Below are 27,574 nucleotides of genomic sequence, written 5' to 3'. Positions count from 1 at the left end.
GTCCTTCGTAATTGGTGTATTTCAGTTAGCATATGTCTTTATGGTCTATCTGTGTGGCATGTATCAGAATTTCCTTCCTTTAAAGGTTGAATAATTTCCCATTGTATGTTTACATATTTGTTTATGCATTCATCTGCTAATGGACACCTGGGTTGCTTCTATCTTTTGGCAATTGTGAGTAATATTGTTATGAACTGTGAATAATACTGTTATAGGTATCCAAATCTCCCTTTAAGACCAAACTTTTGATTCTTTTGGGCATATATCCAGAAGTAGAACTCTTAGATCATACAATAAGGTTTACGTATTTTTATATTTCATAAAATGAAGAGAACATACTGTCAGCTTTATATAGGAAATCAAACTCTATTCCTTCTAGCATATATATAGATCTATCATGTAAAAACAAAAAGTAGCCACCAAAGATGATAAAAATCCTCTCAGAGTAGATCTCAAGACCATGTAGACCATGTGACAAAGACAACCCTATGGTTATACATGTTTAATCCATGATTTTTGTTCCAATTTTTCTTTTTTTGAAGTGTTGGGGGCTGAAACCAGGGCCTTCCAGCATGCTAAGTATGTACTCTACCACTGGGATACCCTCCAAACCCTTTCCAATTTTTTTAACACCAGTGAACTATTTAATTTCTTTCAGTATCCTCTGAATTTTCTATAAAAGTTTCTGTCTTTAGAAATCTACTTTCTGGTTGTCCTTTAATCTTAATAGGCTGTAAAACTGTTAAAATTACAGAAGTGAAAGAAAACTTTACCTTTGTCTCAATAAAAGCCAATCTACCACTAGCTAATACAATCAAATCCAGTACTAAAAATGTAAAAGGAGAAAAAATTAGGCTTCTGGAAAGTGTACTTTACTTTACTGTCAAGTTCAAAACATATTTTTAAGGTCATTTAGAATTTCCTAACACTAAAGAGAAAAAGCTAAAACACTGATGAATCGGTGAAAAAGAAAAAAAAATTATGAAAATCAAAGTAGTCTGGGAAGTAGTGGTTTACAGTATATAATACATGACCAAGGATAAAATGCTGTATATTCACTGGACTCTTATTTAAATCTCACATGATTTTGGTTACTCTGAGAGGGTTAATGCTCCCCCCAAAATTTAAAGTATTCAAGAGAATATAGAATTTTATACTGACCAAATTAAAAAACGCAAAATCCATTTTTTAATCTTCTCATAACATTATAGGTTTTTTTAAAGAATTCATCCTATTTTTAAAACAACTGTCAAAAAAACACTTGATTAATTTTAGCAAAATTTATTCTAGAATAATTTACATATTGCTTCTACTTTTGAAAGAAGCCTAGAAGAATGCAATCTTTGCTTTTTTCAATGTGTTACAGGGAGAGTAAAAACTCTGTCATAACAAAAACTGTCATAATCTGAGGGCTATTTAGATTTGTAGGGATATTTGGTACCTATATTAAAATATCCCACAAATATGAATGGTTTAAGTTCAAAAAACTGTCTCAAATATAATAAGATGAAAAGAAAGTGGCTTTGGAATCTCACAACCTGTGCGATTTTAGGCAAACATTTAATGTCTAAGTTTCAACTTCACTTGTAAACTGAATGCCTTATGGGATTACCATTATGAACAAGCTAATGTTGGGAAGATATTTGGCAGATGGTAGACACTTAAAGAAAGATGTTTAAATTATATCTTATATAAAAGTTCACAAGTTCTGATCTTCCTATTGAGTCTTGGTACAGGGGCACCAAAATACCTGCCATGTTTACAGAATGCCACAGGTGTTCTCTTTTCTCTCTCCCCCTCAGTACCTTGCTTGAACCAAGGGCCTCACGCACGCTAGGCAAATGTCTACCACTGAGCAATACCCCAAGTGTAGTGTTATCTTTTTATACACATTTTATACACATTTTACCTTGAGTGTTTAGAAGATTTTTGTACATGAGCTATATTTTTGACACTAAAGGTTATCAAGTAAGTCCAGCATCAATATAATTGTCAATTTTGGTAACATGCCTGAACTGCTTTGTTGATTTGGAAGTATAGAAACTGACATTTGGTATTTTGGTATTTTGTCTTCCATTAGAAATCATTTTTATACCAAGAAATAGTTTTATATATGTAAAAGGAGCTAAAATTGTTCCTGCTATTATAAAAACTTATATAGGGTTCAAAAGGAAAAGGTCTTGTTAATTGCATAATGGAGAAAAAAAAAGTATATTATTAAACTGAAAAACAGTAACAGCAAAAAACATCTCCAAAATTATGAGAATCAAGTTTGGTTGTGTAGCCAAGGGCAGAAAAAGGCAACATTAAATTGGGGTTATTGCCAATATTATTTGAATAGACAAAGAAACAGAATGACAAAGACCTGACCAAAAATATGATTATAAGCAAAGATAAATGTTGGCTATTTTTAGATGGCAATGACTTTGCACATTTGCTTAGTAGATACAAACTCATAATAAATGTTAATTAGCACTTGATTTCTCCATACTGAGAGGAAGATTGTATTTCATTTAAAGTCTTCTGATAGTCATACATCACATGAAAATGAAGTAGCTACAGGTCCAGTTATTAAAAACAGATTACATCTTACAGACACAAAAAACAATGCCACTGCCAACCAATCATTTAATACACGTCAGTGGCCTCAAAGAAGAGTAGGTGAACAAATGTGGATGAATCAGAACAAATTATCAACCCGAGAAAATGACTCAAAATACCTGCCATGTTTACAGAATGCCACAGGTGTTCTCTTTTCTCTCTCCCCCTCAGTACCTTGCTTGAACCAAGGGCCTCACGCACGCTAGGCAAATGTCTACCACTGAGCAACACCCCAAGTGTAGTGTTATCTTTTTATACACATTTTATTTCTCATAGTTGGCAGTCTGTACTGTTCTGCTTACCTTGCCTGCACTTGAATCTCCCGTTACAGATGCAGGAGGGGTATCTGCTGTTGACTTTTTCTGTACTTCTGGAGTTGGACACCTTTTTCCTTTATCTTCCACAGATTTCTTGGCATCAGAGGTTTCATGTTCACTTTTACTTTGTCTTTTTACTCCTGTTACCTCTTTGCCCCTCTTTGATGAAGTTTCTTTATCTTCTTTCTTGGCTTGTTCACTTTCTCTCTTCACCACTTCTTCTTTTGCCTTTGGTTGATTCTCTGTGATTTCATTTTCTTCAACTTCTTGTTTCTTTCTGGCTTTTTGTTCTTGTTCTTCCCTCCTCAGTTTCTCTTTCTGTTCCTCTTGCTGCCTTTCACGAAGTTCTTTTTCTTGTTTGTTTTTCTCCATTAGAAGAGCAGTTTCTGCATGAATACGAGCTTTTTCTTCATCTGTTAACATGGCAGTTGGAGGGGGAAATACTGGCTTGGTGGAACGATCTGGAACAACTTTCCCATTCTGAGGAGACTGTTGCTCATGATCTGTACTTTCAGATTTTATTTTGTGATCTTCGGGCAACTTGACTGCTGGTTTTTTAGTACGATCAATCTAGGGAAACCAAAACAGAGCAACACATTCTTTTGACAAAATTCAGGAGCATATAGCCTCAGTTCCTGAAATCAAGCTGTGATAGAAGAACGTCACTCTGGAGAGAACATCAGCCAGGATGACTATTTATAAATTTCTCAATGTCAAGATTTTTTTTTATAAGGGAGTACTTGAATGGGAGAAAAACACCAATGATACTTCCTTTTTCTAGAAAAGATGTGTTCATCCTGATATGTAATGTATATGGAAGAGTCACTAATGTCTTCATACTAAAACATAAAACCTAAATCTGACAAACCTAGATTTAAGTGCCATTTCAATGTAGCCAACTACCTACTCATTAACTCTTTGGGAATGTCACACCTTAAAACCATGGCCAAAACTTGATTCATGGTCCTTATTCCTTGGATGCAACCCATCTCCAAATAGTTGTACAAACCAGAAACTTCCGAGTCCTATAACATCTTCTTGTACCCCTGTGCAGTCTGATGCCTTTCCTCCTATATCTGTACCTCTATTTCTGTTACAACCAACCAGTCAAGCCCAGGCCAACATCCATTGGAACCATAGCATAACTTCCAACTAGTAGTCAATTTCTTCTTTTACCTGCTTCCGAACAATTTCTCCATATTGTAGTTAGAGTAATCATTTTAAAACAAATCTAACCATGTTCCACCCCTTGCTTAAAACCCTATTTTAAATTGTCACCCACTACACTCAGATTATATCTAAAATTCTCACCATGGCCTGGAAAAGGCCATGAGGTCTTACATTTGCCTACCTCTCCATTCTTATCACTATTATATGCATCAGTCATACTTGCCTTTAAAATAATTTTTTTCCCCCAAAGCCTACCACACTTGTTCCGAACTTGGATGTTTTTATCAGCTGTTCATCTATATAATACCTACTACAACATTAAAAATCTCTCCCTCAGAAAAAAATTCTGATTTCTAAAACTAGCCAATCCCCTTATCTATATTCTTATAATACCTGATTCTTTCCCCTCAGACCACTTAGTGGGATTTTGGTTAAATAACTGTATTTGTTTAAAACCTTTCTTCCTTCCTAAAACATATGCTTCTAAAAGTGTAGAGATGGTGCCTGGCACATAGTCAATAAATATGTTGCTGAGGGAACAAATAAAATATTCCATAACAGCTTTTATTAAGAGATAATATGCTGGGCTGGGGTTGTAGTTCAGTGGTAGAACACTTGCCTAGCATGTGTAGGCCCTGGGTTCAAGTCTTAGCACCACGTACAAATAAATAAAATAAAGGTCCATTGACAACTAAAAAAATTTTTTTAAAAAGAGATAATCTCCTAATTAGTTTCCTCCAAGTTAAATCACAACAACCTAAATTTCTGATTTGATGAGTTAAGTATTTATTATTACCTCAATTTAACAGCATATTAACCCTACAACACTGAAAAAATTGAGTCTAATATTATTTCTTGAGAATACACTGTACTGAAACAAAATAAGAACTTGTGAGAACACTGACACTAACAACCTATGTGCTATTATAAAATAAATTTTAGATGAATATCACACAGAAATGAGAGGAGAAATCTAGTGAAGAAAAAAATCATGCCGAGTTTCTCTTCACTTCTCTTTCTACCTCTTCATTTTTTAAAACAAAAAACAAAACTTACTCCTTTTTCTTTTCTACACATATTTCAGAATGAAATAGAAAAGAAAAAAAAAAAAAAAAAAAAAACCCACTATGGAGATGGTTACCAATGAAAGGTGGAGCAGAAACCAAAATAAAGATTTCTTTACGTTTTGGTAGCTGAATCATTATTCCCTAATCTTAAAAGCATAGCTATGATCATGCTGCTTTCAAATTTAAAATTCTCTAATGGCTTCCTTGTACCTTTAGGATAAAATGTAAATTTGATACATGTCTCGATGATTCTTGTCTATCTTTCCAATCTCATCTACACTCTCCTCTGTCCAACACAAATCCTGCCTACATATGTCAAATACTGCTCACTGGTCCCAGAGCAAGCCTTTTGTCTTTAGTCATACAGTTTTCTTCTAGTCTTTTAAATCTGCAAAACCTACCGAGGTCCAAATAAAATATTGCTTTCTTCTCTATGAAAACCTCCCTGGCCCTTTCAGCTAAAATTTTTCTCCTTTTTCTGTGTACCAGTGACTAGAAGTACAATAATGATATTCTGTCTTATGTTATAAATGATTTTATGCAAGTCTCTCCTTCTAAACATCAGACAGAATCCAGGTCTTATTCATATTTGTAAATTTTCATGCTATCTTTCATAGAGAAGATCCTTAATCACTTCCTGGACTTTCGACTAAGGCTGAATGTAGAAGATTCTCAAAATACATTTGACAAATTGTACATATTTCAGAGTCATGTTGAACAAAAAAGGATTATAGTTCAAATACACAGATTAACTTGAAAGGAAGTGCAAGGATGCAAGCTGCTTTTAGAACTTTTAAAATTTATACTTTAAGAAAACATGTTTCACCAAATTCTATTTAATCCTACATTTTAATTTGAAATATTAACGATGACCTTTAAAAATTAAGAAATGAACAACCTCCTTAAATAACAAACAACAAAAAAACAAAAACTACCAAATTTTCTGTTCACAGTCTGCTCTACAAATTAATTTTGTCCATTTTAAATGTGAAATACTGCTTAAAGATGTGTGGGGAAAAAATCTGAAATGAATGCTAAAAAATCTTGGTGATTACCTATGAAATATTAATCTTCTCTTAAATTTAACCTAACTAAGAAAAAGCTACAATTTTTAATTTGACCATCTTGGTCATTTAAAAAGTTTTAAATAAGTTATTGTCAAAGTGTCAAATTTAAATGCAATGGAATTAAGTTATTTTAAAACCAAAATATTGCCATCACACATTTAAGTAGTGTATAAGCCAAATATCTGGGAAAATTAGTTTCCCAAAATCAGCCCTCCATATCCGTGGGTTCTATAGTGAAAGGATCTTTTTTTTTGTTTCAGAGATGAGGACTGAACTCAGGGCCTTGCTCATGCTAGGTAATCACTCTGTCACTGAGTTAAATCTCTAATCCCAGAAATTTAAAAAAAAATTGCTATCTGTATTAAACAGAGACTTTTTCTTGTCATTCCCTAAACAATACAGTATGACAACTATTTACAAAGCATTAACATTGTACTACAAGTAACCTAGAGATGATATGGGAGGATGTGTTTAGGTTATATGCAAATACTATACCATTTTATATTAGATACTTCAGCATCTACTGATTTTGTTTTTTTGGTACCAGGGATTGAATCCAGAGGCGCTTTACCACTGAGCCACATCCCCAGTCCTTTTTTATATTTTATTTAGAGACAGGATCTTGCTGGGTTACCTAAGGCCTCACTAAATTGCTGAGGCTGGGTTTGAACTTGAGATCCTCCTGTCTCAGCTTCCCAAGCTGCTGAGATTACAGGTGTGCACCACTGCGCCCGGTGCATCTACTGATTTTGTTATCCTGTTATCCAGGAGTCCTTGAACCAATCCACAAAGGACACCAAGGGACAACTGTACTATCGGTCAAATTACAATAAAAAACCCCCCAAAAGATTTGTTATAATTCACTGTGGAAATACAGGCTTTTATTGGTACTATCTGTAGCAAAGCGTCAGCAGCTATGTTTGAAATCCTTTGAATTATCTATTAGAATGTAGTTGTGGCAACAGGGCTGAATTATAGTAAAAATTTTGTAGAAATAAAGATGCCACCTGTGAGGACTTTGGTATCAGGGACATGTCTTTGAATTTTTAGAGCAGTAGTACTCAAAGATTGTTCCAGATACTCTTTCAGCAGGCCCATAAGGTCAAAACAATTTTCATAATACTCAGGTTGTTATTTACTCTTTTGACTCATTCTTCAAGAGTAGAATAAATTATGTCAGAGATTCTGTGACATTCAACATTGCAAAAGATTGAATCAGAAGCAGACGTGACAATCCAGTTGTCTTCTATCAAGCCAGATAGGGACATGCTTTCCAAAAATGTAAAACAATTTCAATCTTTCCACTAATATTTTTGTTTGAGAAAACATAATTATCTTCATCAAAATGTCATTTATGTTAACATGTTATGAATCTCATTGTCAATTTTGGTTTTTTATGTTATTAAATGAATCAATAAATTAGTGGATTATAAAGGTTTCAAGATGTACAGATTCTTACAATTGATACTTTTTTAAAGATATTAAAGATTATATATAAAAATTCATTTCTATACTATGTATTTAATATCAAAACAAATTAGAATAAAATTAAAAGAAAAGCAAGACAATACCTGGGGAACATTCTTTATAATAGGCACTGGCTGAATTATGGGTGAAACATCAGCTTTGGAAGTAGAAATTGTTTCAACTGTAGTTGACATATTCAGTGGTCCCATTCTTTCATCTTGATCATTTACCAATTCTATATTTGCATCTACTTCTATAGAAGGAGGTGGCATCTGGGCAGGTTTAGAAGGAATTGATTCTTCCAGTGAGGGATAAGTAAAATCCACTAAAATCCCCAAAAGAATAATATTTAAAAAAATAAATAAAACTCCACAAATAGTACTTATACTTGTCATGCATGTTATATATGACAATTACACTAAATGAAATTGACAGTCATGAAAGTCTCAAAGAAAATGTTAACTTCCAGGCTGTATTGTTTTGTTCTTGTTTTTTGCCTGAAAACAAACTGCTATGTAATAGGACAAATGCATTTATAATGAAGAAACATTACCCTGAAAACATAATTAATCTATATGTTACTGAAGCAACTTAAAACAAAATTCTCACATACATACATGAGATAGACACCTCTTCATTCTTGCCTCGTGGTGGGGGAGTGATCTTAGCATTTGTTGTATATTGGGGATAGCAAAGAAGCCAGTTTTCATAGCCTCCCTCTAAAACCAAAGGTTCATTGCGCAGGACAGTTTTACTTTCCCACTATAAAATAAGGAAATAGTATATTTAATTTGGGAACAGTCTCTTGACAGTGAAAAACACAGAAAACTTGAATTGTAAAATTGTTCCCTTGAAGACAAGATTCATCTTCTAAATGATAAATGATTTCTAAATGAGAATCAATTTCTAAAGTCATCATTAAATAAAACCAATGTATAGATCAGGTTTTAAGAATCATACATATAATCTGCAATCTCAGAATAAAAATTAGAAAATAAATTAATATATAGTAAAAGTTACCTATAAACTCACCAACCAAAGGTACCATTTTAACATTTTGAAGTTTGTTCTTAATACAGTTTTCTATCTAAATACACTTTACTTTATAATTTTGTTTTTATAAAACAATGAAACTCTGCTGCTTTTCTTTCATATGAACACCATTTATTAATAAGGAGGTATATTGGGCTGGGGTTGTAGTTCAGTGGTAGAGGGCATGCCTCACATATATGAGGCACTGGGCTCAACCCTCAACACCACACAAAAATGAGTAAATAAAAAATAAAGGCATTGTGTCCTACAACTAAAAATATTTTTAAAAAGAAGCTATATCATCATTTACAATGATTAGGTACTATTTTACAGACACAAACACCTCAAAACTGAATCAATCATTTGAATGCTTTATCCCCTCAATTAATTGTCAAGCAATGCTGAAATAAATAACCAAAGATCCTCATACACACATCTAATCACCTCCTTTAGGGAAAACTCCTAGAAGTAGAGTTGCTGAGCCAAGGCACAAGAATATTTTATGGCTTTCAATATATATTGCTCATCTTCAAAATGATCACTTATAAGAAATAAACATTTGTGTATTTCTTTAGAATCATTTCCTAGGAGCAGAGCTGTAGTTTAAAAGTTTGGTAGATGATGCCAAACTACTCTTCAAAAAGGTTATATCTTTTACACATCTAACCAACAATATGAGAATTCTCATAATCTTTGTAATTTTTACCACCAGTGGACATTAAATGGGATCATTTTAATTAGCATTTCTCTATTAGTGAAGTTAAACATTCTTTCATGTTCATTAACCATTAATATTGTTCTATGATTTCGACCATTTTTCTACAGAGCTATTTCCTTTTTTTGTTTTTTAGAAAACAGTGAATGTGCTAGGGAAAACAGGTCTTTGTCATGTATGTTACAAATATTTTCCCTGAATTTTACTTCATGGCATCTTAGTTAGGGGTTAAGATAATTAAAAATACCAGTGCTTTTTCCTAGTCATTTACTGTTTCAAGCTCCATACCTTTGATCCATTTGGGATCCAGTCTGATCTAAGAAATAAGGAAGGGATCCATTTCCAATTACTCGCTGGCTATTCAGTTGTCCTTAAACCACTTATTTCAGTTCATCTTTTCTGCACTGATTTGTGGTATCACCTTTATCAGACACTAAACTTTCATATATGAAAGCTTGAATTTCATGAAACCTCTTCTATAGGTCAAAGCCAGTTGAATACTGGCATTTCACGTAATCGGTCTATGTTTGGGTCTATTTCTGTATTATTTTACTTTTTATTATTATTTTTTCCATTGGGGGGGATTGAATTCAGGGCCTCAGCACTCTACCAACTAAGTCAAACCCCCAGGTGTATTAACTGTCTTAAAACACGAACTGTTTTAAAGCTTTTAAGATTGTTCTACTGATGGGCAATCTTTCAAATGACCCTCTTACCAGCAGAATGAACTTAATAATTTAACAAGTTAAACTGAATATTATTTTTTAATCTTTGTTCATTTAATCAGTGAAAATGGTACTCATTTTAATTTGGACATATCTAATACTAAAGACTGTTTTTCTGGTTAGGCCCACTTGTTTTTCCTCTTCTGTTCATCACTATCTGTAGTCCACTATTTATATTACAATTTAATTTTAAGTATTTGTAAACACTCTTCAGTTTTTGCATGTTTTAAAACACTGCCATAGTTGTTGCAAATATTTTTGTCTTACACCTTCTAATCCTGTGGTATTTTTCTATACTTATTTTATTAAGTCAAATCTATCAAACATTTATCCCTTGATAACTTCTTCCTTTACTTTTATGTTTTATAGTCTAATTCTGCCTCTCTTTCCTTTTCTCTTCTTTTTTTGAAATGGGATCTCACTATGTTGCTCAGCCTGGCCTTGAACTCCTCATCCTCCTCAGTCTCTGGAGTAGCTATGATTAGAGGTGTGTACCACCATGTCCACCCTAGTTTTTATAACAACAAAAAGCAAACATTTTTTTAAAAAATCATTTTTTCAGACAACTTATATTGATGAAAATTCTAATACATTTTATATAAATCAGTTTACTGTTATCTGGTGACTGAAAACTAATCTTTTAAATGTGAATATTAAAAAATTATATAGCCAAAGCAAGAGAGAAAAGCTGGTCAACACATTTTCCTAACAACCAAAGGCGGCTTACAGTTACAATAAACTAACAAGGAAACTTGCTAACCTTGAAAAGTGCATCTTTCAGACTCCGCAGAGTCGTTCCAAGCTGTAAATCTTTTGCAGAACTAAACCAATCAAGAAGCACCACGTAATCCACATTTCCCCTTTTCTTCCATGTGTCTTTAGAGTCATCGGGGAGGTTTGCTTCAATCCAACTAGCAGTGACTCTGAAATGTATTAACATTTGTATTGGGACAAAATTTGACAGAAGATGCTGGCATACTAATATGAGTTTTGTTCTGGTCTGTACTAAGTCATAGCAAACTTCAAGCAGATTTCTTTCTAAGGTCAAACTGTATATTAAGATATCAAATAACCTAAACATTGAACCCTTTCACTACTGCATGCTGGAAAATGATTTCAATAATTATTAAAACTGAAATAAATGGACTCAATTCTGACCTTTAAAAAAAGAAAGCTGGGGCAAAACTGAAAACAGAGGAAGTCATCAGGGCACCTCTCTCTACCACATATAAACAACTCAGGGATCATCTGAGTAACATTATTCACATTTCAGTTCTCTTATAATACCTACACAGGCAATCGATAATTAACTAAATAGCAAAATGTTTATTTAACGAACACATATAGCATTTATTATGTGCCAGATACTATTTTAAATACCTCAATGCCTCACTCAACCCTCATAAGAATCCTATAAGGTAGACATAATTCCCATTTTATAGACAAGAAACCCAAGTTACAAAAAGACTAAGTAACTTGCACAAGGCTACAGCTGGTAAGTGGAGACAGAATTAAAACTCTGGTAATCGGCCTCATATTTATAATCTTACTTGGCAACTTTCAATGCTGCCTCTTATGTCAACTATTTAGGCATGCTGTTCACCTTATCTTTTGCTTAAAAAAAAAAAAAAAAAAAGAGTTAAAATAAGAAGTAAAATCCTTACAATGTCCTGCCGTGTGTGTGTGTGTGTGTGTGTGTGTGTGTGTGTGTGTGTGTGTGTATCCTCAATCCTATTATCTCAATGTCCCTCTTCTCTAACTACTTGCCCTGGTTTATTCACTCAGTCCGGCCATCAATTTCCTTGAGATTCTTGGATGCTCCTGCCTATAGGCTTCTACTCTTGCCACTCCCTCTATCTGGATCCCTTTTGGTATTCTACTGAATGCATTTTGGGAAACAAGAGTATCAACCAGTGTTTCCTAAACTTCAGTCTTTCATGGATCATCTTCACAATTTGCCTCAACTCTGCTCTGTCCTATAACTTAATATTTAAATGTAATAATTAATCTAAATACTCAATTTGAAATGATCCTTTACTTAAATAAATTCTTTTTTGGGGGGTGTACTGGGGGTTGAACTCAGGGGCTCTCATTCACTAAGTCACATCCCCAGCCCTATTTTGTATTTTATTTAGAGACAGGGTATCACTGAGTTGCTTAGCACCTCACTTTTGCTGAGGCTGCTTTGAACTCGTGATCCTCCTGCCTTAGCCTCTTGAGCTGCTGGGATTATAGGTATGCACCACCATGCCCAGCTACTTAAATAAATTCATTTTAATAAGAAATTATATGTCATTATATATATGGAAAAATTTCCAATAAAAAGGTAAGTCTAAAAATAAAAGATAATTATGCTGTGTTCACATAACAGAACACACATAGTAATGAGAATTAACTAACTGCAAATACATACAATAACAGAGATGACACTAATAAGGTTTAGGGGTAGGTATATGGCTCAGTGGTATTGCCTAGCATTTGTAAAGCCCTGGGTTCAGTCTTCAGTTCCCAGTAATACACACACACACACACACACACACACACACACACACACACACACACACAGAGCCCATAAGGTTGAACAGAAGTAGTTATCCATAAAATACTACAAATTATATGATTCCATTTATATAAAATTTTAAAAACAGACAAATGAATATGTTCTGTTAAAAACTGGTAGTTTTCTACTCATCTATTGAAGCATTTATTCCATTTGATGGAAGGAGGAATTGCCTGATACTAGAATAGAAAATAGAGTCAATTAAGATATTTAAGGGAAGAAAAAGTTGGTTTCCTCCAATAACTTAGAGGGCACATACTAGGGGCTCTGAAGTGATGATTATGTCCTATTTCTTGGTCTGGAGGCTAGCTAAAGGAGCTAAACACTTAGGAAGGCATATACTATATTAAAATAATCTAGAAATAGAAATGAAAAAATATGTAATCCCCATCAGCTAGCTATAAGTACGATTGCCTAAAGAAACTTAAGGCCTGCTCCCTGGTAAGAAAGGGAGATAATCAAATATTTAAGAGGTACATTAGGACCAAACTGAAACTCCTTTAATCAACTCAGGACTGGAACAGAAATTAAAAGGGAATAATTTTCTCAATATGTAATTTGTCCTTAATCTTCAACCTAAAGTCATCTTTTTGAGTTTCAATGTAGAACTGAGCACAAACTTTCAAACCACCAGCTTTCTGTTGGTATAGATCATCTAAATACTATTAACTTCATCTTTTCAAATTCTGGGAATATATTCACATCTGCTTGATGAGACTAAGCATTCTGATCTTATTTTTAAGTAGGATATTTACAAAGTACTCTACTCTTCAGGTTAAACAATTATTAAGCATCTGCAATATGTCAAAAATTTTGCAGATTTCATCATATGATTAAAAAAATGCATACTTTAATGTTGTACCACAGATTTTAACTAATCCAATCCCATAAACTAAAATCTACAGGGTATATGATTTACATATGAGAAGCTCAAAAGAATGAAAATAGCCCTGGATCTAGAAGTTTAGCTCTGGTACTATGTCATAATGATTTCTAATATATGATGTATCTATGCAAGTAACTTTATTTTATTTTATGAAGTTACTTGCATAGATACATGCAAAAAAGGCTTAAGGTCTTTTTACCAAAAATGTTTAAAGTGATGTTGTAGTAAGCTTTTAGTTGTGCCAACACTGTTCTAAGTGCATGTGGTATATACAAAATACCTCAAACTTCTGTAAGGTAGGTACTATTATTTGTCCTCATTTTACAAATGGAAACATAGGCTCAGGATAGGCACAAGCTAGGATAATGCAATAAATGACAGTTACATGAATGTAGTCTGACTCAGAGACTGTATCCTTTCTTAATCACTTAGCTATAATTCTTTTTAAAGAAAGTATTTGTATACTTCTAGATAACAGTGTGGGGAATTGTGGTATGTAGAACAATTGGTTCACAATTTGGTACATGATTCATAAATCTATAAATAGAAAGTAACAGGAGAAATCAGTCAACAAATACCTGGGGAGAGAAAGCACAAAAAAACAGTTTCATCTCATTTCTAGTAAGACTCCAAATGCCACTGACAGGAGAAAATAGCCAATGTGGAATGTTTCTTGACATTATGCTTCAAAAAAGGGTTGAGGTATGATGTCATAAAAAAGAAAAGAATGAAAGGTCAACAGGAAGAGAAATTACTACTTTATCGCTTTTAGCTTGGATTCTAACATTTACTACTGTGCACAGTTTACCATATTCTCTAAATACACTATGACTTACCCTGGACTTATGGCTTCTTCAGGAACACTGAGAGAATTTGAAATACAGGAATCCTGATAATCCTTCATTCTTCGAGCATCCATTATAATCAAGCTAATGTTTTTATCCATCATCATTGTGTATAGTTCCTTTGCTGTGACTGTTCCTTGAAATGGAGGGAGAAAGTAGAGACATGAAAAACACAGTTCCATGTGCTAGCAAATTACCAAACACAGGACCAACACACCTTTTCTAGAAGAGCAAAGTATACTTGCTATCATATATGTACTATCCCATACCACTTATCATCTTTTAAACTAACAAATATAATTTGTGTTAGTATTTATTAAGAAACCAGTTTAGTGCTTTGTTTATTTGTTTTTGTGGTACTGGGGACTGAATCCAGGCATACTTTATCACTGAGCTATATCACCAGTCCTTTTTATTTGTTAGTTTTAAGATATGGTCTTGCTAAATTGCTGAGGCTGACCTTGAACAGGCAATTCTCCTGCCATAGCTGGGATCACAGGTACACCACAGTGCCAGAGCAGTGCTCTGTTTATAAAGATTTAAATATCAAATCTTAGGCTGGAAATGTAGCTCGTGGTAGAGGTAAAGAGCTTACCTACGACATGCAAGGTCCTGGGTTTCATCCCCAGCATCACAAAATAAATAAATAAATAAAAACTTGCTCTTGAAGTTACAACTACATCTAGTGTTAGCTCTGTTACTGGTACAAAATAAAGGAAATTAATATACTTAACTATGTAAATATTCTTGTTTTTATTATTATTTTAAAAAAATTTTTTACAGACTGCATTTTGATTCATTGTACACAAATGGGGAACATCATTTCATTTCTATGATTGTGCATGATGTAGATTCATACCATTCATGTAATGAAAAATGGTGGAATGAGACAGATATCATTATCCTATGTATATGTAAGATTACATGAATGGTATGAATATTCTTGTTTTAAAAATTAAGACAGTAGGAAAACGTTCACCAGAAAAAAAATCTATGGTTTGAAAATTCCCAAAAGACTCTAAGTTTCTCTTTAAAAATTTCCAGTGGAGTGCTATGAGTACTCAAAAAACTTTTAGATTTCCAAGTACTCCCATAGTAATAAGCCAAAAACTTATCAGTGTTCCACATGAGGGGAAGACAACTAAAGTCACCTATTTTATTGGAATGGGGCCATGCTCATTTGTTCACACATTCTTTATGGCTACTTTCAGTGCAACAGCTGAGAAAAAAGACAGAGGTCTCCAGTTTAAATACTGACTACCTAACACCTTACAGGAAAGCTTGCCACTTCTCATTTTACTTGATGCTCTTTAGTTGGCTCCCAGTCAGAAAGCAAGAAAAATATGTTTTCTAAGAAGTTTAACAAAAAAGAAACCAAAGCTACTGCAATTATTTATTTAATTTGGGAGGGGGGACCCTGACAAAATAAATATGCCCCATGATGCTATTTTTCCTCAGCTCTACCACCTGGAGTATAAAATTTAAGAGCACTACAAGGGAATTTAGATATAAAAACAACTATTTCAGTAGTAGCTATGGAAAGAAGCTAGTCTCAGTATTTCCTAAGCTAAAACACCTACAACTGCTAATACACATCTTTCTTTCCTCTCTGACCACTGAGATTATTTTGACAACAAACCAGACTAACAAGGTGAAAACAACATTGAGAACGGTAATTTTTAAGCATGAGAAACTATGAAGCAACAAATGGATAAAATCTAATCTTAGAATAAATCAACAACACCTCACATTATTCTGTTTATTTTAAACACTGTTATGGCAATATTTTCAGCAAAGAATTTAGGTCTACAACCTAGAGAGGAAAATAATAATCGCTAGCACTAAAAGTTTACTATAGATTCTAAGAGTTTTACATATATTAACTAATTCAATCTTACATGAACTCTATATGAAACAGGTTTTATTATTATCCCTACTTTACAGATGGAGAGAGTGAGGTAGAGGGGTTAAGGAATATTTTGGAGATAATGTGAAAATTCAGAGGAGAAGCTATTATTCAAATCCAGGCAATTTGACTTCTGAGAAGTCATGCTCTTAGACACCATGCTAAACTGTATCTAGAAAATGAGGACAACTATAGTTTTGACATTTTCTCAACTTCACATTATCATATTTTATCATGTCCTTTAGGCTAAAATTATTCATAAAATATTCCCTTCAGTGAATAAATCTAGAATTTAAAACATTTTCAATATAATTATGCAGGTCAGGAAAAATGATAAAGCTTACAGAGATTTGACACAATGCTAAGAATTATTGTATAAAATCTCAAGTTTATTCTCATTAAAGGAAGCTCTCAAAAGAACTTCCTCTTTCTTTACACTTACCTTTCTCTGAAGTTTCATTTTTCTCACTCTTTTCACCATTGATCTATTTCATAGAAAAAAAATTTCAACTTTCATAGAACAAAAGGTTCAACATTAACACTTCATTGAAACACAAAGTCTAAGAAAGGAAGTGTGCCAAATAATAACATTTTATAAAAATATAGATGAATAATAATATCATTACCAGGTCATGCTGGAAGTAAACAACAGCTAAAATAACTAGAAGCATATCAGAATCATAGGACATTTCCTTACAATTTTCTTCTATTAAAGGTCAAATATAATTTTAAAACACAAATTACAGAAATTTAATATTTATTAAGAAAGTGTTTCTTAAAATGAAATAATTCTAACTATGCCAGTATCCTCTATTATATCATTAAAGGAAAATGAAGTAATACAAAGTACTAATTCCATAATTTACATTTTCTAACCAAGACAACATGTGATAATCCTGTAAGATACTAACTCGTCTGATACACACCGGAAACAGACCTATGGATCAATTTTAGCTTCACTAATAAAAACATTAAAAATAAATGTATGTTATGTGCTGCCTCCCGTGATACAATATGAAGATACATCATCGTCTGTGGAGCAGTCCTGTCATGAAACAAACTTGAAACTAACTCTATAGGAAATAAAGGAAATATGGAATATAGAAAAACAAGTACATGAGAAAAGGAGGAAGTCCTAAGATAAATACAGAATATGCTCATTTTCCAATATTAAAAAATCAAGTACATGAAATGAAAAACGAGGGAAGAGAATTTAAGTGGAGATTATTTTAGAGACTTAAGGGACACAGCAACCAAACAAAAATTTGTCTACCTCGTTTGGATCCTGATTGAAATAAATCAACTCAAAAAATCATGTCAAGACAAGTGGGGAAATCTGAATAGTTATTGGATTATATGAGGAAATTATTGCTAACTTTGTGAGGGGGAAAAATAGCATTGTAATTATTAAGAATATATTCCTTTTTTTTTGAGATGAATACTGAAATATTTAGGAGTAAAATGGTATACTTGACCATAATTTGATTTGAAACACCCAGCAAAAGAAAAAGGACAGAAGACAGATTTAAAAGTATGGCAAAATGTTAGTTGATTTTTAAAGCTTGGTGAGAGAACTTCATTGTGTTCTAGTTCCAAAATAAAAAGGCAAAACCAAGTAAAAGTTATAAGTGACCACTTCTGGAAAGGCAACAAAGTGAAGAGTTAAGAAAGTTCCCTTCCTATGGTCCTTTCAAATCTTATTTGATAATACCAGCCATGTGACCCATAAATAAATATCTTCCAAAGGCAGTGTTATTTCTCTTCCATAACAGAGTTCCTAAAATTAAAAACCAGATTTCTACACTTCTTTTTACGTAGTGCTTAGCCCAATGTCACTGCTATTATTTTTCAGGCAATGCTGGAGATTAAACCCAGGGTCTCACACATGCTAGGCAAGCACTCTTATCATTGGGCTACATTTGTAGCTGACACTACTTAAAGAAACTGATGATTCACATACAAATGATATCGGAAAGCTATAAAATGTCCAGGAAAAAAAAAAAATCAAAGTGGAAAATTTCTCAAGGAAGTAATAACAAAGAAATTATATTTTAGGAAGAATAATTCTGAGGAAGTTAGGGAGATAATAATAGCTGGAGATATAGAATAAGTCACTGGTGGCTTTTGGAAAACAGATGATATAAGCTAAAAAGACTACAAGTAGTAGCTAAACAAAATGGAAGGAGATAGAAGGAAAAATCAGAGAAAGAAAGAGCAAAAGAGGAAGGGAAAAATCAGAGAAAGAAGGAAGAAAGCAAAAAGGAGTGAATGAGACTCCAGAAATAGATATTCAGCACCAAATAAAGTAGTATACCAAATCTTTCTTTTAATGTGAATTTCATTATGAGAAAGAAGAAACCTTAAAGATCATCTACTGAGTCCCAGAGTGGTTCAGCAAGAGTTGACACAAGCCCAGAACTTAGATGTACTGAATCACAGTTCAACTGCTCTTACCACTCTCATCAAGTTTACAGTGACTTAAAAATATAATTAATAAACAGAACACACTGCTACAGACACTCAAAGAAAAACCTAAACTCAACTGAAGCTATAATATTTAATTCAGCTTCAAATTAAAATATATTTTATCCCTGTTGCCTAAAAGAACATTATAGAGCTATCTTAACTCCCCATAAGCATATCATCTGACAAAAAGAATCAGTCTTTTTACTTTACACAATAAATTTGAAATACCCTTTGGGTTTTGTTTTTGGAATCCAACATATTCTCCAAAGAACCTTTAGCCGATGGACCACTATCCTCTCTTCCTGCTTCCTGCCTTTTCTGTTGTTGCAGTTGCTCTTCTTCCTGTCTGTCCTTTTCTTCAAGTTTTTTCCGAACTTCAGCTTCTTCATATCTAGTTGAAAAAAAAGTCAAGATGTCTTTTACTAGCATGAGAATGGAAAGCAAAGGAGTTCACGTTTTAAAAAATTAGTACCCCTGCCTTGGAGGTACTTTGTGGCTGCATGATCTCTCCTTCCATCTGCAATCTAACTCTGCTAGAGCTCCATTATAAACCACAACTCGTATATTTGCCCTCTGCGGCTATCTGTACATTCCTTTTAACCTGCCAAAAAATCTTGAAAAGAAAGTCTGTGCTCTCAAGTTGAAAGTCACTTTATGCTCTCTGCTCTATTCCTCTGTTTTCCATCTTCTTCCTTTTTCAAGTGATCCTCCCACCTCAGTTCCTTGAGTAGCTCAGACTACAGGCATGTACCACCATGTCCACCTGGCACAATTTCAATCTTTCAATGATTCAAGATTTACAAGTCCCTAATTCTTTCTGCAAAAGAAACAAATATCAAATATTTACACCTGTGTTTATGATTTAGATTAAATATGTCAAAAAGATCATTTTAAAGAGTATTAACACCACAGGGGAGGAGGAAGTATTATCAAGGTTAATAGTTTTTTTTTTTTTTTTTAAAGGAGGATTTCAAGGAATTTTCCATTTTGTTGAAAATTACACAGCTATCCTAACTACAGTCAGCAGATGCCCAAAAGATATGGAATGATTTCTTATCAGATTATAACACCAGCAATGCTTGGCAATGTCTGTGAGTTTCAAGTTTAAGTCAGAGAAAGAGAGAAAAAGAAAGAGGAGGAGGAAGAAAAACGAATAACAAGGGCAATAAAGAATGAATCAATAGTTTTCATTTTATTTTTTGTTATATACTTACATTTTATATACCCTTTTGAATGCATAGCTCTCAATTAAAATTTTGTAAATGAACAAATAGGACTATACAACAAACAGAACTATTCAAAGGAAATGGTGACTACTCAAACAATTTTGCCAAATTTACTCATTAAAAAATTTAAGCCTAATTTAAGAATGACTTCTAGTCTCAAAATTGTTTCCTACCACATTATCAACATCACGTTAACAGTGAACAAATATATTATCAATAAGATATTTCCAATTTGATAAGCATCCACTTAACAAGAAATCAAATCTTTAAGTCTTGGAGAAGAATTTAGAATGTCAAACAAGGCTGAGATAGTCCTTAAGGGGAAAGAGTATAAGGAAAATGATGTTTCTCTAAATCCTTAAGCTACTTGTATCCTTATGCTTAGAGACTGGTTCTGAATGATTTACTTCAGTGGTGAAATTGTCACTATGATTTGATAGAAACATGGTGATTATAACTATATCTCACACTTAAAAAAAAAAAAAATACCATCCTTTTGCTGGATACAGTGGCACAGGACTATAATCCCAGCAGCTCGGAGGATGAGACAGTAGGATCTTGAGTTGGAAGCCAGCCTCAGCAAAAAGCGAGGTGCTAAGCAACTCAGTGAGACTCTGTCTCTAAATAAAATACAAAATTGAGCTGGGGATGTGACTCAGTGGTTGAGTGCCCCTGAGTTCAATACCTAGTACAAAAAAAAAAAAAAAAAAAAAAAAAATCAAAATCCTTTCTCTGTAAAAAATAAAGCTGCAAGCTGGGTACAGTGCAGCGCACCTGTAATCCCAGCCACTCAGGAGACTGAGGCAAGAGAATCACAAATTCCAGGCCAAAAATTCTTGAGCGATTTGCCAGACTCTGTCTCAAAATAAAAAGGGCTAGGGTTACAGTTCAGGGGCAAAGCATCCCAGGGTTCCATCCCCAGTACTGCCAAAATAAATAACAACAACAACAAAAAGATGTGGTGTTCTGTTTTTTGGTAATATATTAGTAGTTCCTATTGTACCAAAATCATCACAGAAAACTATAAACTCTGGACAACACGTAAGAATCAGGTAGCAACCACAATCAGGCAAGAAGTAGACAGGAATTGATGCTTGAACAAAGTGAGATTCCCATTTTTTGAAGCTTAACACCTAAAACCAGGGCTTTTTTGATGCTGGAAGCAGCTAAAACTCCAATAGAAATCCTAATTCCAGAGAGCCAGAGTTCTAATTTCTTTGTATAAATTTGCCCAAATCTCTATGTGACACCTGAACTAATCTTGCATGGGGCAGACACTAAGGAGCTAAGTCTTTCTTTTAGCTAAGTTTAAAAGAATTGGAAAGATATTTCAGCAAGACAGAACCTAAAATCTGAGTCTAACCAAGTAAACTGCTTGTAAGGACAAGAGAATCAACACTTCAGAGGAATAAAATAGATGCAAAGCCTCTACATATATCATTCACAATGTCTAAAGTTATTAGATATACAAGGAAAAGAGAATGTGACCACACTTAGAAGTGGTAAGCAAAGCAGACTGACTCTGAATAACCCTGATGATGGATTTAGCATACAAAACTCAAAGTGGATCAAGAATATAAATTTAAAATGTTCTTCTAATGAATGAACAAATAGGAAACCTCTGCAAAGAAATGGTTACTATAAAAAAGACCAAACAGAAATTCTAGAATTGAAATGCATGTCTAGGGAGGAGGGGCTAAGCAACAACAACAACAACAAAAACCCCAAAAACTCACCTACCTGAAAACTGGAGACATTACTTAAAGAGTAATAGAAATGATCCAATCTGAAGAAAGGAGAAAACAATTTAAAGGAGGAGGAGGAGGAAAAATGAGAAGAACAATACAACTTAGATTTGATGGACAAAATAGGAAGGTCTATCATATGTATAGCTGGAGCTCCAGTAAGACAATGAAAATGGGACAGGAAAAATATTTAAGAAATGGTGGCCAAGAACTTTCCAAATTTGATCAAAAATATGAATTTACATACACCAGGATGTGAGTGAATCTCAAACACGAAAAATACAAAGCAAACCAACCTTCCCACATCATAGGCAAACCAGAGCTCAAGGGAAAATCTTGAAGGGAAAAAAACGACACGCTACATACAAGGAATCAATGACAGAAATGACTTATGAATTTCCACATAAGAAACAATGGATGTCACAAGACACCGAAATAGCTTTAAAGTATTAGAAGAAATGAGGGAAACCTGTAAACCAGAATCCTGTAATTTATAAAAGGATAAATCCTGTTATTCTGAAAATATCTTTTAAGAATAAAGATGAAGCCCGTAATCCCAACACCTGCAAAGCTTAGGCAGGAGGAAGTTCAAGGCTAGCCTAGGCAATTTAGCAAGACCCTGTCTCAAAATAAAAACAAAAGGGCTGAGGTATAGCTCAGTGGTAGTGCACCCCAGGCTCAATTTCCAATGCTGGGGGAGGAAAGAGAGAAAAGAAAAAGAGAGAAAAGGGGTGGGGATGAATATGAAATAAAGATATTTTCAGATAAATGAAAATCAAGAATTTGTTCCAAACAGACTTGTACTACTAGAAGTATTAAAGGAAGTTTTTCAGGCCAAGGAAATGTTTTTAGATGGAACTTGTATCTAGAAGAAATAGAAAGTACCAGAAATGGTAAATAAAAGGGTGAATATAAAGGAATATTTTTCTCTAAAATTTCTTTAAAACATATATGCATATTTAAAGCAAAATTATAACCCTATTTTGGGGGAGGTTCTAGTGTATGTGTATGTGACAACTAATGCATAAAGGATGAAGGGTGGTAAACAGACATATGATTGCAAATGATATATAACATTTATAGTTAAAGATTATATATACACACACATACATCTGAGAAAGAAATCCCTGGAGAACCTATTTTTAAAAAATTTAATATAGTTAAAAGCTAGGTGATTGTGTAGAATTTAAATAATAATTAAAAGGCAAGAAATAATTAAGAAATGAAATAAACATGACACAAAAGAAAAGAATAGTAAAATGGCAGAGCTAAAAGTACAACTACATCAGTAATTACACTAAATACAAACAGATAAAAATTACCAATAAAGAGGTAGAAACTGTCAGAATGAATGAAAAAGTAAGATTCAATTATATATGTACATGAGAGGCACTTAAGTATAGGAAAGCTGAAAGTAAATGGAAAAATATGCAAACAATACACATAAAAAGAATATTCCCAGATTTAAAGCGGGATATAATGATAAATAGATAAATTCAAACTGGGCACAATGGCACACATCTATAATCTTAGTGACTAAGACAGGAGAATTACAAGTTGGAGGCCAGCATTGACAACTTAGTGAGACCCTGTCTCAAAGTATGATGGGGATGTGGCCAGTTGTACAATACTCTATGTTCAATCCCTATTACTGCAAAAAATAACTAACTAAATAAAGGCCAATTCATCAGGAATTTATAATAGCAATAAAAGTTTGGGTACTCAGAATTACAATGTCAAATACATAAAACAAGGCTGAAAGAATTAAATAAATACATTAGAAATAAATACATTAGGATTTTGGCACCCTCTCTTAGTAACTATTACAACTTAGCCAAAAACAAGCAAACAAAATCCCCTCAAATTCAATGAATAAAAAACAACAAAAAAGTTAAGACAGAGAAGATCTGAACAAAACTCAATCACTTTGAGCTGAATGATACATAGTGCTATAATTTGAAAATCATTTGTGAACCCCCCTCCCCCTTACCAAACTCATGGTGAAATTTAATCCCCACTGTAAAGTGTTAAGCTAGTAAAACAATGTGATTTTGGTGCTTAAAGGTAGACCCTCAGGGAGATGATTAGAATTAGATAAAGTCATTGTAGTGGTGCCCAAGATTGCACCATGCTGTCTGGACTTTCAGCTTCCAAAACCATGAGCTGAATAAACCTCCTTTCTTTACAAAGTCAGTCTGCCTATCTTTGTATTTCATTGTACTGACACAAAATGAATTAAAAACATACAGAGAACACTTTATTCAACAACTGCACTTTTCAAGTACACATAAGTACATTCACTAAGATAGACCATATGCTGAGACATAGTATAAAAATATAGTTAAAGAGACTGAATATCTCTGACCACAGTGAACTTAAATTAGAAATCAATAAGATATTAAAAAAAATCTCATATATTTCGAAATTAAACTACACACTTCTATACAATCCCAGGATCAAGGGAAAAAAATCACAAGGGAAATTTTAAAATATTTTCAAATAAATTATAAAACTCTACAGAGAAAACAATATGCTATTAGATTTATAAAAATCCATGTTAAAATAAATGGAAACAAAAGTGAACAATTTCATATAGGATTTTACAAAAACAGAGGTTTCACCAGATTACACCTGTTCAGACAATATTCAGTATTAGATTCTGAAATCTCCAATAGGACCAATTTCTGTTGTATTTGCTTCCCCAATTTTCTTACTGCACTGTTTGAAAACTTGCTGACAGAAGAACAAGCAAGTACCATCACTGGTTATGTTAACGGAAACATCAACTCCAGATTTTTCTATCTCATATGCCAACATCTATTTCACAGTTACAATACAGAAATGAAAGACTTGGGACAAGAAACAAAATTATGCAGATGTTTTACCTAGACTCAATAATGTAAATCATTAGAATGCCAGAAAGAAAGGTGCTGAAGGAGGCTGCTTCCATTGTTAATAACAACAGCAAATACTGAGTATCTACTACATGCCAGGCATCAATCTAAGCGTTTGTACATGTGTTAATTTGCTTAATGCACTAAAAAACTCTACGAGGCAGGTTTATTCTTATCACAGTTACAGATGAAAAAACAGAGGCAGAGGGAGACTAAGTAACCTGCCCAAGATCACACAATTAGTAAGTACAAAAGGGATTCAAACCCAGGGAATCTGGCTCCACACACTTACCCACTGCTCTATATCTCTTCTCTAGTAGTATTCTATGCTGGAACAGTATGTGAACTGTCTACCCTAAGAAGTAAGCACAGTCAGGCTGGCAGAAATGAGGAAACTTTTAAGATTCTCTTTATTTCTGTTTCCTTTCTTTTCTTTCGTGGTACCAGGGATTGAACGCAGGGGCACTGTACCACTGAGCTACATCCCCAGCCCTTTTTATTTTTGTTTTTTTGAGACAGGGTCTAGTTAAGTTGTTTAGGGCCACACTAAGTTACTGAGGCTGGCCTTGAACTTGCAATCCTCCTGCTCAGACTCAGTCACTGGTGGGCACCACTGTGTCCAGTTCCTGTTTTCTTTTTGATATCCACATCTCACCCCCCACCTTGTTGTCTGCTCCATTTCTACAGTAGAGTGGCAAATCCTCAAACAGAGCTGATGACGTTCCCACTTCAGAGCTTCAACTAGTTAACGTAAGTGAGATCAAGGCTCACTCTTCATCGGACACTCACTTCTGGTTCCTTTACCTGCCTATTTAATTTCTGGAGAATTCTGATACTTCCAGAGTTGGTAAAAATTAAATCTAAGATCACTCTAACATGGATATGAAAAAAATGGGTAAATCAATAAATGTTTAAATAAATATTCCTTAATGGCAAGTGATGCTGAAACATTTTCCACATACTTATTAGGTCTTTTGGTTCAAGTGTTTTTGGAATTTACAATTATGCTTGCCCTAGGAGAGGGGAGATAAATAGCATGATACCAAATGACCAGGCAGACTTTAGCAGAAAATTTACCCCAATGTGTTTAGGACTTTCATTTTAAAGTTATAATTTACCTTCCAAACTTCAGACAGACTATCTTCAAATTCCTTTCTCAGACTGCTGGCCTGATGAAAGAGAAATCCTAACTATATACAGATTTCAGAAACTTAAAAGGAGAAGAGCTCTGTGGCTGATTTATTAGAGAATTAGTAAAGACGAATGTGAAATATATTAATACAGAACTGCTCTAAATGCCAATGAAAAAAACAAACATAGGGCAAGGAACAGGAGAACAACACACAGGGAGAAAAACAAGAGTGTAATGATTCTCTCCATCTAGATGCAAACTAATCTATGCAACAGGAAAAACTCAGTGTACATTCAAAAACCTTAGAATTGAGGTCCAAGAGCTCATTCAGCAATAAGGACTTCACCGTAAGAGAGGCCATTCTATAACTGTGTAAAAGTAAATATTTGAATATTGAATCATTCTCATTGAGTTCCTTTATAAGTGGAGTTATTTTCTTAAAGAAAAAAGGTGTCATGATAGAAAACTTTTTTTCAAGAAGTTATCTTTGTCAATTGTAATCTATTATGTATATAATTTTCTTCACACGAACACTGCACATTTATTTAAAAGAAATAGACAATAAAAAGCTCAAAGTCAAGATCTACTGTACCAAGTTTTAAAAAATTTTATAATCAAGGTCCCTTTGCCCAGTAATAAGTTACTGTTATGAGGATTAAAAAGTTATACAAAGACATTCTTTAACCTATATAACTTTTGTGTGAGTCATCATATATTTATTAATTTGCCTTCTGAAGAACTCAGTAACAAGATTCTCCTCTCCCCTGTATTACAAAAGCAATAGAATATCAATAGTAAATAAACACTTTAAAATAGATACATTATTAATATTCCTGCTACCTAAACTCAAGTATTAAATTTTTGGTGTTTTTTTTGTCTTTTAAAAATATGTTTCAGGGACTGGAGGTATAGCTCAATGGTAGAGTGCTTGCCTGGCATGGGAAAGGCCCTGGATTTGCTTCCCAACATCAAAAAAAGGTTTCAATCTTTATTTTTAAAATAATATTTTAAAATACAAGTAATATGATACATTCTCATTGGAAACAAAAGTTCAAACCATAAATACATTGGCCTGGTTAAACCTTCTGGTTTCCCTCTTCTCTCTACTATCTGTGTCATTAATTTCTCAGTACGCCCTTTTTCACTAGCAGCTTGCATTGCCTGAAACCAGTTTCATTGCTTGCAGATTTATCCATCAACAATTTTTATGGTGCAGAAGTGAGCAGAAACTTATTTATTTATTTATTTACTAGGATCTATATGATACCATTATGTTGTCTATAATAGCAATAAACTAAAAGCTGAGAAACACTGTTTAACATCTGTAACCATTTTTAAGTGTGGTAAGATAGTCATAGCAAATACCAGAATCAGATCTTTGTTTAAACATAAATAACTTTCACAACCATGGGTATCAAAAGTAAGAGTAAATACTTTATTTCCTTAAGACCAGTATCCAGTAGCACAGTATAACATGGAGCATAGGAAGAATTAAATTTTTCTGAAAAATACAATCAGAAATTACAAATAGTATAATTTAAAAAAATTGGACCTCAGTTCTAATCTATCAGAACTTACCTTTACAACCTATCATTCTAAATACTTTGAAAATTTCAATACAAAATACTGATAATAACATATGAACTATAGGTGAAGAGAAAAATATTTTGTGTCCCAGTTAACAGAAATCTTAACCCTAGGAACTGGGGTATTATACATATGATAAGATATAAATGGACATATATTTTTATAA

At 33.4% G+C, this 27,574-nt stretch overlaps 1 protein-coding gene across 6 annotated transcripts in view; it reads right to left on the bottom strand.

Annotated features, from left to right (window-relative positions):
• Positions 1 to 27,574, bottom strand: part of USP8 (ubiquitin specific peptidase 8) — a 55,313-nt gene that overhangs the window by 12,776 nt on the left and 14,963 nt on the right. For all 6 annotated transcript variants that reach the window (XM_079129902.1, XM_079129907.1, XM_079129903.1 and 3 more), the window contains 7 exons: positions 19,053 to 19,215; positions 16,801 to 16,843; positions 14,444 to 14,588; positions 10,922 to 11,084; positions 8,307 to 8,451; positions 7,794 to 8,014; positions 2,904 to 3,488 (listed from right to left, as the gene is read on the bottom strand). In XM_079129902.1, the coding sequence (XP_078986028.1) occupies positions 2,904 to 3,488; positions 7,794 to 8,014; positions 8,307 to 8,451; positions 10,922 to 11,084; positions 14,444 to 14,588; positions 16,801 to 16,843; positions 19,053 to 19,215 (1,465 nt within the window). The remainder of the gene's footprint in view (positions 1 to 2,903; positions 3,489 to 7,793; positions 8,015 to 8,306; positions 8,452 to 10,921; positions 11,085 to 14,443; positions 14,589 to 16,800; positions 16,844 to 19,052; positions 19,216 to 27,574) is intronic.

Source organism: Sciurus vulgaris (assembly GCF_902686455.1).
Source record: "Sciurus vulgaris genome assembly, chromosome: 2".
Lineage (NCBI taxonomy): Eukaryota > Metazoa > Chordata > Mammalia > Rodentia > Sciuridae > Sciurus > Sciurus vulgaris.
Note: the sequence above shows the minus strand (reverse complement) of the source record. Positions and strands in the feature narration are given on the sequence as shown.